Source organism: Mytilus californianus, unplaced genomic scaffold, assembly GCF_021869535.1.
Source record: "Mytilus californianus isolate M0D057914Y unplaced genomic scaffold, xbMytCali1.0.p SCAF_4, whole genome shotgun sequence".
NCBI lineage: Eukaryota > Metazoa > Mollusca > Bivalvia > Mytilida > Mytilidae > Mytilus > Mytilus californianus.
Window position 1 is genome coordinate 44,401,217 of NW_026262690.1, and position 12,100 is coordinate 44,413,316.

General features: G+C 32.9%; 1 protein-coding gene across 2 annotated transcripts in view; it reads right to left on the reverse strand.

The window, feature by feature from the left end:
• Window positions 1–6,392: 6,392 nt before the first annotated feature.
• Window positions 6,393–12,100, reverse strand: part of LOC127738077 (uncharacterized) — a 258,304-nt gene continuing 252,596 nt past the window's right edge. For both annotated transcript variants that reach the window (XM_052249165.1, XM_052249164.1), the window contains 3 exons: window positions 9,405–9,631; window positions 8,707–8,899; window positions 6,393–6,746 (listed from right to left, as the gene is read on the reverse strand). In XM_052249165.1, coding sequence (XP_052105125.1) covers window positions 6,439–6,746; window positions 8,707–8,899; window positions 9,405–9,631 — 728 coding nt within the window. In that variant the 3' untranslated portion in view covers window positions 6,393–6,438. The remainder of the gene's footprint in view (window positions 6,747–8,706; window positions 8,900–9,404; window positions 9,632–12,100) is intronic.

A 12,100-nucleotide genomic window follows, 5' to 3' on the forward strand; every position in this document is an offset into this window, starting at 1 on the left:
ATAAGCATTAGTACATCTCATTTCCATGGAGAATATTTGGCCCAGCCCCCTCGGTCATGGTCTATTGACTTTGAAACTTTTGCTTAGTTTTCATGTATTAGTTTGTGATTAGGTCAGTTTATGGGGTACTACTCGTGGTATATCTCATTTCCATGGATATTATTTGGCTCGGCCCCCTCAGTCATGGTCTATTGACTTTGAAACTTTTGCTTAGTTTACATGTATTAGTTTGTGATTTGGTCAGTTCAAGGGGAACCATTAGTGATAGGCCAATGTTAATTGGTATGCAGTTGTATAAGCATTAGTACATCTCATTTCCATGGAGAATATTTGGCCCAGCCCCCTCGGTCATGGTCTATTGACTTTGAAACTTTTACTTAGTTTACATATATTAGTTTGTGATTAGATCAGTTTAAGATGAACTGCTAATGTTAAGTCAATGATATTTGGTATGCAAATTTATTGGCATTTGCAAGTCTCGTTTCCATTGAGATTATATAGCCCCACCCCTTCATCATGGTTCATTGACTTTGAAACTTTAACATAGTTTACAAGTTAATGCTTATGTTTAGGTTTGTTTAAAGGGAATGACTTATGATAAGTCAATGGTATTTGGTATGCAGTTGTATTAGCATTGGCACATTTCATTTCCATGGAGATTGTTTAGCCATGTTCCTTCAGTCATGGTTCATTGACTTTGAATATTTGCATAACTTACATGTTAAAGTATTGCTATTTTCATTTTAAGATTTGCATTATCAAAATTACATAAAGGCGAGACATATCTCTGTGTTAACAGTTTATTTTAAAAGAAATTTTCACAGAATCTTAAATACTAAATGACAAGTAAATATCACTCATGCCAATAACATTCATTCCAGTATCAAATTTAACTTCCTTGATACTTCCAGCTCTCTAACAGATATGATATCCAGACTTTTTTTTAAGCCTACTGACACCCACCAATACCTGTCCCTCAAAAGCTGCCAACCTGCTGACTATTCTATATGCATATGTGATGTTATGTAATTAGTTAATTATGTGGATTATAACCCAAACTATCCAAGAACTTTCCTGACCCCTTGAGAGAGCTTTCATGCAACCAATTAGTCTAAGGAATCTGCTGGTGTCAGCTGAAGTGTCTTAACGCAGTATTGCTTCTAGAGATACAACCTGTGTTGTGAAAAACTTCACAAATACTCTTCCATCAGTAAGACTAATCAAAAGAGCTACAAATATTGTGCAATGTGACCTGCAAAAGTTAAATCTTATTTTCATTCTAGAATGTTCGCTTGGTGAGTCAAAACAGTCATTTCACAAATTCTCAGTGGGCATATGAGTGATATAACAAAGAAGCCATATATACCAGTAACCCAACATTTCAGATAGTCAGACCACAACCTTCGACGACTGCATAAAAGAACTAGTGACCTGAACTTGGCGATCACAATACTGGTATACCAGCTCTTGGAGCCTCTTGTTAGTATGTAGTTGTGATATTCTTATTATTCCATATGCGTTTTCATCCAATCGACCTACTTTTAAGTAAAGAAAGAAAATTTATGAAAATGGCAGTTTGTTTGTAAATAGTGGTCGTTGCAAACATGGAGCAGACAGATTGTATATAGTTGTATGATTACAAACAACTGATAAAGCCTGTTCTAGTAGACTTATAATGACTTAGTTTCTGCAACTTGAATTTAAAATTTATAAGAATTACAGTTTTCTTCTTCATTGTTAGTCGGGATTATATAAGAAGTAGCTACAGGTCACACAAATGGTTTGGTTGACAAAATTTTGAACTTTTGTTTTTTATTTCAATCATGCTTTTAGCTTCCTTTCGGATGAAATGCTGGATTTGGTATGGAATTGAGTAATTAATTGTAGATACTATTGAAGTTTCGATATTTTTTTACATATTATTGATTCAGTTACAACGTTAGGTCATATATGGGGAACTCGCTTCGAATTCTTGTTTCAGAGGGTTTCAAAAATGGTTTTAAAGAATTTTAAAGGCTCAAAGATTGCACATATCATAGATAATAAAAGTATGAAAAGTCTATAGATAAGCCCTTTGAACTTGGAAATATGTATGCATACGTATATTGCTGCAACTGCTCGATTTAGTAAGCATTGATGTTGAAGTACACCTTGAAATAGATTTGGTGCTATCGTAAAAATAAGAAAATTGAAATCCTGATATATGCACACCCTTAATTTTAATATAAGATATTACACCCTGCATAATATAAAAGTTCTAGTTTGAAAACTGTAGGAAGAGTTAACAGGACAAACAATGTACACTATGTTGAACAGACGGAATTATAGACTGACTGATTAAAAGGGGTAAAACACTATGGACCTGACATTTTGTTGCGTTGGCAGAATAAAATATGTTAAGACTATCCTTCAGATGTTCACAAGACATAAATCTGCCAGATATCAGTAATAACGTATTAAAATTTTCTCTTGATGTAGTTCCTTTTGGCTTTGCTGTCTTATGGTGTGATAGAATGTCAACAATACTGACATTTCTGTGCTAAATTAATAAAAAATGTCATCATAGCCATTTATTATTCTTAAAATTAACATAGTTATAAAAAGTTAGGTACCGTGATTCATGCCCAGAATTTCTTATGAGAGTTGCTGAAACTTGCCGTTGTGTTTTTTGTCTCGCCTTGACGGAGTCAAAAAGCGAGTCATAAGTATGCTGTTTCCGGCGGCGGCGGCGGAGGCGGCGGCGTCAACAATGTATTAGTTTGTGATTAGGTCTAGTTCATGGTGAACCACTAGTGGTAGGTCAATGATATTTAGTATGCAGTTGTATAAGCATTGGCACATCTCATTACCATGGAGATTATTTGGCCCCGCCCCCTCAGTCAAGGTCTATTGACTTTGAAACTTTGCTTAGTTTACATGTATTAGTTTGTGATTAGGTCAGTTTATGAGGAACCACTAGTGGTAGGTCAATGATATTTGGTATGCAGTTGTATTAGCATTGGCACATCTCATTACCATGGAGATTATTTGGCCCCGCCCCCTCAGTCAAGGTCTATTGACTTTGAAACTTTGCTTAGTTTTCATGTATTAGTTTGTGATTAGGTCAGTTTATGGGAAACCACTAGTGGTAGGTCAATGATATTTGATATACAGTTGTATAAGCATTGGCATATCTCATTTCCATGGAGATTATTTGGCCCCGCCCCCTCATTCATGGTCTATTGACTTTAAAAACTTTTGCTTAGTTTTCATGTATTAGTTTGTGATTAGGTCAGTTTAAGGGGAACTGTTAGTGGTAGGTCAATGATAATTGGTATGCAGTTGTATAAGCATTAGCACATCTCATTTCCATGGAGAATATTTGGTCCTTATCCCTCAGTCATGGTCTATTGACTTTCAAACTTTTGCTTAGTTTACATGTATTAGTTTGTGATTAGGTCAGTTAAAGATGAACCATTTATGTTAAGTCAATGATATTCGGTATGCAAATGTATTGGCATTTGCAAGTTTCATTTCCATGGAGATTATATAACCCCACCCCCTAATTATGGTTCATTGACTTTGAAACTTTTACATAGTTTACAAGTTAATGTTTGTGTTTAGGTTTGTTTAAAGGGAACGACTTATGAAAAGTCAATGGTATTTGGTATGCAGTTGTATTAGCATTGGCACATTTCATTTCCATGGAGATTCTTTAGCCCTGTACCTTCAGTCATGGTTCATTGACTTTGAATATTTGCATAACTTACATGTTAAAGTATTGCTATTTTCATTTTAAGATTTGCATTATCAAATTACATAAAGGTGAGACATATCTCTGTGTTAACAGTTTATTTTTCTACTTATATTTTAAAAGAGAGACGAAAGATACCGAAGCGATATTAAAACTCATAAGTCGAAAACAATCTGATAATGCCATAGCAAAAAACGATAAACGATCGAAATACACAAACAAAGTATACAAAACACAGCAAAGAAAACTAAAGACTGAGTGAGCATTGCCACATGGTATCATTTACTTCTTTTTTTCTACACTACACGAACATCCCACATAAAAAGAAGTGATAGAAGTAAGACTAAAAATTTAATGTTTTGTGAGAATAGGGATTGCGTCATGCATTTGACTCTACCTTTTATTCTTAAAATTAACATAGTTATAAAAAGTTTGATAATTTTTTAATCAAAGGGCCCAAAATAATGGCGCTTTTCACTACTCCTCCTTCTATCATGCATTGTATGTATTTAACAGTTTATCTGTGTCAAACAATTATTTCATTTTCTGATTGCAAATGGCACATGATTTCAGGTAAACTGCTTTATTGTTTCTTAGTTGCCGTCCAAACCAGTGACATAATTTGGGTACGCTGTTCCATGCTCAAAATTTTTTATGAATCTTTTAACTGATTTCATTAACTGCAAATACGCTTAGATCGGCACTTTGTGGCTTTTGTCTCTACGTTACTTATTTTTTATGCTTCTTGCCGATCGAACGTATCGAGCCGTTTCCAACAGGTTTTTTGCAGTTGGTTCTTATGTAATGCTTTTACACGACTTTCCCAGGTTAGGGGGACGATTGAGCGCACCGAAAAATGTTTAACCCCGCCAATTTTTTTATGTGCCTGTCCTAAGTCAGGAATCATTGGTTCAGTGATTGTCGTTGATTGTTTTTCCTTTATTGTTTTATCGTAAATCAGGCAGTTGGTTTTCTAGTTTGAATTGTTTCACATGTTGTCTTACAACCACGTCATGTGTTACATACTTTTGGAGAAAATACCTTCAAACGATCTTAATGGTAATATTTGATGACTGAGATATATCTAAAGATGACCAACTGTGGAAAGACACATTAACGTGTGACGGGCTTAAAATCGGTTTTTAGTACTCGACACTTCCCATCTTAATTAGTGATATATCATAATCTAATGGTTCAAAGATAAACATACATGTCATGTTGACTTTGTAAAACCTGTATAACAGACAACAAAAACAACGGTGTAAGTAAAGCAGTACTATCTTAAATTGACATCACAGAATGTCAGCAGCTCAAAGAGTTATTAATCTGCCGATGTAGAAATCATACACTCGCAATCGTTCTACATCTGGGTAGATGCATTTGTCAATACAGGAAAGAAAATAATAAAAAAGGTATTAGTTGTGTTTTAAACTGTAATCAAGAAAATTGACATAAAAAAAGTATCCCTAAAAAGGAGGCACATTATATCGATATACTATATGCATTGCACAAGGTCATGTTTTTCTCTGACTATTAATGACGTTTTTACAATAAATCCATTGGATGTTGGATGTGTACTGATTGATATTTTAGTCTTAGATACTTATTTTTTCTTATTAGTTGTTATTGGCTTCGAACTAGCTGTCAGTAACTGTGATTACTCTCAGATCTGTACTTTGTGTCTTTTCTGTTGTAAGGGATGTATAAATATCCTGCCACGTCCGGTCTGTGTTTTTGTTAAATGTTTTTCTGCTTTGTTTCGATCTGATGAGTTAAGCCCTTTTCAACTGATTTTTATAGTTTTCCTTATGTTGTGCTGTAACATCACTGTCCCAGGTTAGGGGTGAGGGTCGAGCGCTCACAAACAAGTTTTAACCCTGCCACATTATTTATGTGCTGTGCTAAGTCAGGAGCCTGTAATTCAGTGGTTGTCTTGGTTCATGTCTGTCATATTTGTTTTTCGTAAATTGTTTTGTTATAAATTAAGCTGTTAGTTTTCTCAATTGAATTGTTTACTATTTTTCATGATGGGGCCTTTTATAGACGACTTTACAGTAGGGTTTTTCTCATTGTTGAAGGCCATACGGTTGCCTATAATTGCTTACATCCACTTCATTTGAAGTTTGGTGGATAGTTGTTTCATTGGCAATCATACCACATCTCCTTATTTTTTATATAAAACCTATATCGATAAGTCTATTGAACGAAAAATATAGAAGGGAAATAATTATTTGCTTTAAGAATAATACACTGATATAATTGTGTACAATAAATCCCTGTATTTGAGATGTTATTGCGTGTTGACTGATTTCTGATAAATGTATCCGTGATAAAAATGGCTATAGTAATCAAATATTACTTCTTTGAAATCTGACACATCAGCAAAAGCAACGAGCCAATATTTAACCACTGAGAATATCCACTGCACAAAAATGAGATAACAGAGCACCAACATCAAGGAAAAGAAAATTAAAAACAGCAGATAAGGCAAAGTATTCATGTTATCATAAGTTATTGAATGAAAATTACCATGAGACATTATGAGTTCAAAGTCCCAACTATAATTTTTTTATGACTGACTAAGGATAGCAAGTCTGTTTTGCAAGCCTTACCAACATGGTTAAATTTGGTGCCTTAGACATTAATAACAAAATTTATTTTATAATCTGCAATTTTAATCAAAGAAAATACAATTAACTAAGTTTCTAACTATTCAATGGATGATCTTTAGGGCACTCGCATATCTTCTCCACAATAGTGACATATCCATTTTTATTCAATGACACTTTTGCACAGTTATTGAACTTATCCCCTTTTTTCAACTGCTTCTTCAATAATCCTCTTTCAGTTTTGAAGGACGCAATAGTGATGTCTTCATTAAAGTTGTTTTTACCCATCATAACATGATATTTACACTGGTTGTTGTGTATAGATCTGTAGAAACATTCCCCTTTCATTCTGATTGTATTAACACAATTTTCCGTGTCCTCCTTGAAGTCACAGTTACGTGCAGCTACAAATATATAAAAAAAGAAACATGTAAAAGTGAAAGTAGAAAAGAAAAAATGAAACATCAGTTATATATTGTGAATATTCAACTGTAAGTAGAAGGTGCACGTGTTATATTTTAAATATTTAATAGATTTGTTAAATACATCGTTTGTCTGAAATAGAGAAAACACCTTTACTTAAATGTCCATTCAGCTGCAATGTAAATTGTTATCTGACAAGTAGTGGTCATGTTGGAATCCATGAAAAATAAATGAAATTAAAATTGCAAGCAAAATTGAATTAATCAGAATATTAGAAGATGGAAATACTATACATTTATTTCCCGTGCCTGACGGAGATATGAAGATTTGTTCACCCAAGAATATTCATATATTCAGGGTGAGCAAATCTTCATATCTCCCGAAGCCAAGGGAAATGAATGTTTTATTCCATTGTCTATGCTTTGTTTACTACCTGGACATAAAATCTTAGTTTACATACATTTTTTTCTTATCCGCTTGTTTTTATAACTAAACACGACATAAACATTGATAAACAGTACGGATCAAAAATTAATTATTAGTCTTTTTGTTTTAACGTCTGAAATAAATTTAGAACACGATAATAATTTTTACTATATATAGATATAAGAAGATGTGGTATGAGTGCCAATGAAACAACTCTCCATCCAAGTCAAAATTTATAAAAGTAAACCATTATAGGTCAAAGTACGGTCTTCAACACGGAGCCTTGGCTCACACCGAACAGCATGCTATAAAGGGCCCCAAAAGTTACTAGTGTAAAACCATTCAAACGGGAAAACCAACGGTCTAATCTATATAAAAAACAAGAAACGAGAAACACTTATGAACCACATCAACAAACGACAACTACTGAACATCAGATTCCTGACTTAGGACATCGCTATGATATCGCTATTTAAAAAAAAAACACGGTCAAAACGTTATGTTCATTAACCGCGCGTAACGTCGCACGATGTAGTCCCAACATTTCAGAGGGGAATATGAAGATTTGTGGGATACATGGGATAGTCTCAACCAATCAAATATTGATAAACTATCAATATGTATATGCAGTAGAATAATATATGTTCCTGCTTCCACGAGGAAAGAGTATACATTTTTTGTGTTTCAATATTATTGATTAAAGGACCACAAGCCAGGAACATAGTCAAACCAGTGATACAACATAGATACATAAAGGATATTTTCTTGCGATCAATGACAGTGTTTACAAATTTCATCCAGAAGTATGTGAAAAATTAAGCCAGAAACATAGTCAAACCAGTAAAAACATTACATATACATTAACGGATATATACTTGGGATCAGTGACACAGTGTACAAATCACACACTGAGAAAAAGTGGCAAAAAAAGGAACTTAGTCTTACAGTAATAAAATCATAGATACATTAATGGATATGCTTGGAATCTATGACAGAGTTTACACATCTAGGAGGAAGGGATAAAGCCAGGGACAAAGTCAATCCAGTGACAAAACACAGGTACGTTAATGAATATATGCATGGTATCTATGAGTTAACAAGTCACATCTAGAAGTAAGTAACAAAGGCAGGAACATAGTCAAACCAGTAATAAAATACAGGTATACATGTATTGACAAATATATTCTTGGGATCTATGACAGAGTTTACAAGTCAAATCCAGAAGTAGGTGAGCAAGCCATGAATATAGTCAAACCAAAATAAAATTACATGCACATTAATGGATATATGCTTGCGATCTATGACAGAGTTTACATGTCACCAGTGAGTTAAGACACTTTAATCATTAACAAATTCATGGTGAATACCTTGTGAAATGGGAAGTCGTTCTTCCTCGTATTCTTAATATCCTTAAACCACATGTATTATTTTCATTTATTGGAACAATTCATCTTTCAAACTGAAAATCGACATCATATATATCCTAGAAAAGAGTTAATACGTCACTATACTTACGAGTGCAAGAGTCTATTCCATTTCCTAGGAAACTAGGCAGACAGACACATGATCTTTCTCCTGCATATATACCACAATACCCTTCTCTGTGACACTTTACATTACTTTTGGTTTTTTTAAGTGAACCTCTCTTGTTGCCAGGTTTACAGGTGAATTCTGTCCTACAATCTTTTGATCTCAACAGTTCACCACTCTGAATAAAAAAAAATAATTTGCTGTTATAAAATTCAAAAAATCATTTCAAGTTTAGGAATGTATCTCTCTCGTGCAGAGCTCTGATTCCGTGTTTAAATTTGACTTTACTTTTGGTCCTTTTTGGATTAAAAAGTTCTCCAATGTTTGAACTATGTTTTGGACTTTCAAAAATTTTGATCTCCAGTATCACTGAATTGACATTAACATGTAGTAGAAATGCGCATTTGATGCAATACAAGTGGTATTATTTATGTAATAATTGCTCCCTTGGTACCTTCTTCCTTTTCGGTCACCAAAGTCTATTATCTTAGGTCAATGAAACACCGATTAAGTAATCAAATAAGTTGTAAAAAATGAACAAAATATGATTTTGTAAACCTAAGTGAAAACAACTACATTCTGATGAAATCATAACAATAACCTGATGCTTATTATTTTGTAGAATATGGGCCCAATATATTCTCTTAACAATTACTCTTTTTCGTCTTAAAGACAAATTTTACCTTAATATATCTTCCATTCTTTTCACATCCGCAATTTGAAAATCTCTTTTTCTTTTTCAAAAGCTTTACACATTTATCGCCACTACGTATATGTCCATTTCTGCAGACACAATCTTCAATTTTTGGGCGGAAACATTTCCTTGCTATATTCCGTTGTACACAGTTATTTGGACAGGCCGTTGCTCTCACAGCCCATCTCTCCGTTTTCCGGTCACATTTCTTCTTTTCTGAATGTAAATATTTCATATATGAAATTTGAAAGATGTTAAGATGACTTTGAATACCATTGTACCTAAAACTAGATGTAAAAGATCCACAAATATCTGTTTTTGTCTAAAATGATATAACTATTAGATATATTCACTTATAAAGGTTTCTTTTTTAACAAATATTTAGCTAGAAACTTATCAAATATGTCCAAATTAGGGTAAACCTAACGGATGTTCTGACACAATCTGTACACATTTTGCAGGTTCTGTGTCTTGAAATATCTAAAAGACCTGCTGACTTAAAATCATATCAATATCAGATACCTATCAATCAATTACAGATGCTACAGTAGTTTCAAGGCTGCATGCAGTCTGCCTATTACAGAACATACTGCCCAACAATAAACAGGTACTTTTAATTTCCACGTTTCTGCAAGAACTTAACGTGAAAGTTTCATACAAGACATCTATTGCATTCAGATGGACGAAATCAACTTCTTTTTATGACAGTATAAATTGAATTTAGGGAAAAGACTCATTATATAACATAATTAACCTGTTAAATCCTTAGTTGGCAGCAGTGAAAGTTTTTATTTTTATAAAAGAAAAATAATCATCACACTGTCATTTACAATGATTAAGATAAGATAAGATAAGATATTTTATTGGTTTAAAATCCAAAATTATAGGATTGTTACCAAGACATATACATAAACATACAAACATATATCTGACCACATTTATAAACATTGTATATATATATTTGTATATCCCCTCCATTGTTAAAAAAAAATATTCTTACAATAATAAATGTATATAATCTCTGCTGAGGGGGTGGTTCCACAAAGTTATTTAGTACTCAATAAAGCATTTCTAGAATTGTACATGTCGCTTATGAATTTTGCAATAATTCTAATTATATCAGTCTCACCGTACGTATACAAAAATTTAAATCTTGCTTCATTCATTTTGTCATTAGTCATATTTAAAAAAGAGGGAACTATTTCACTAATTTTGGAAAATAATTGTTCTCTAATTGTATTTAGTTTTGTACATTTTATAGTGAAATGAAATTCATCTTCTACTTCTAAAAGACACAAGGGACAAATTCTTTCTTCTACAGGAGTTTTAGTGTGTCGACCTTGTTCAATTTTAAGAACACTATTACATACGCGAATTTTGGCAAAATGTCCTATTACTTTTCTATCAATATTCAACAATAAATAGGTTTCCAATTTGTAATTTTCTTTAAGCTGTCTATATGTTCTGAGCTTATTACCGTGTAATGATTTATCATCACAAAAAATTAAGTGCCAGTCTTTGTATTAAAGAATGAGGCAATTTAAAAGAATACCAAAACATGGTAAAAATAAAACCCTGCCGAACTAACCATCTTATTTTGAAGTCACCCTCATCCTAAATTGGAAATTGTAGGACTTTCGTTTCTGCGTGTCTGGTAATTTGAGATATCTCCAGATAACATTTAGTTAGATTGATAGCAAATTACGGAGTTAGTTCCCCTTAATTTCTTGTGCTTTTCAACAAATTATAACTAGAAATACCAGAACAGTAAAAGGGGACAAATGTTATATTCGTGCATCATTATACATTTTGATATTAAATTAATGTAAAATTGAGTTGGCTTTTGTTTGTCATGTTTTCACCACTGCCTGATTCTTAGGGATACTGGCACTTAAGCTGTTTTTAAAATGAACAAATGAAAATTTTTGCTAAAGATTTTGCAGTTATTGCTGATTTACCAAATGATACTGCATATATCCTTAACATTATCTAGTTGACCTTAGATAGATTTGGCTATTTAAAAAAAAAAAAATTTCAGTCATATAACTCATAAACTGTTCCGGTTTTTATACATCCTTGGCTTACGGATTTGAGCGTTCCTGATAAAGGTAAATCCAGAAAAGCGCTTCGAACGCATGCAATTTATAAAGTGTTGTTTGAATTTTTTGAATGGATTTACGACTTTCAGATAAAAGATAAGTATTTCTACACCTAATATATAAAAAGAGCATAATTAATAATTTGATTAAAAGAAGGTCTAAAATAGCAAAAAGTACTGAGGAATACCGAAAGTTCACAAAAAATCTATTTGCTCAATTTATGTTTGGAACACATCTATGCAATCAGATTTTAATCATATTTGAATATTGCAATCAGATTGTAATCAGCTGAAAACTTGACCATGCAGATAAAAAACGATATTAATGACATGGTGAAAAGTATTGTGATTCCTTGATTTCAACCAATCTATTGACAAGGACGATGTGTTCTTAATAAAGCGTTGTTAATATAAGAGAATTGATATGTAAAACAGTCAATAGCCTTTTATAGCTTACAATTCGGTATGGGTTGTGCTCATTGTTGAAGGCCGTACGGTGACACATAGTCGCTTACTTCTACGTCATTTGGTCTCTGGTGGATAGTTGTCTCACTGGCAATCATGCCACATCTTCTTGGTTTTGTATA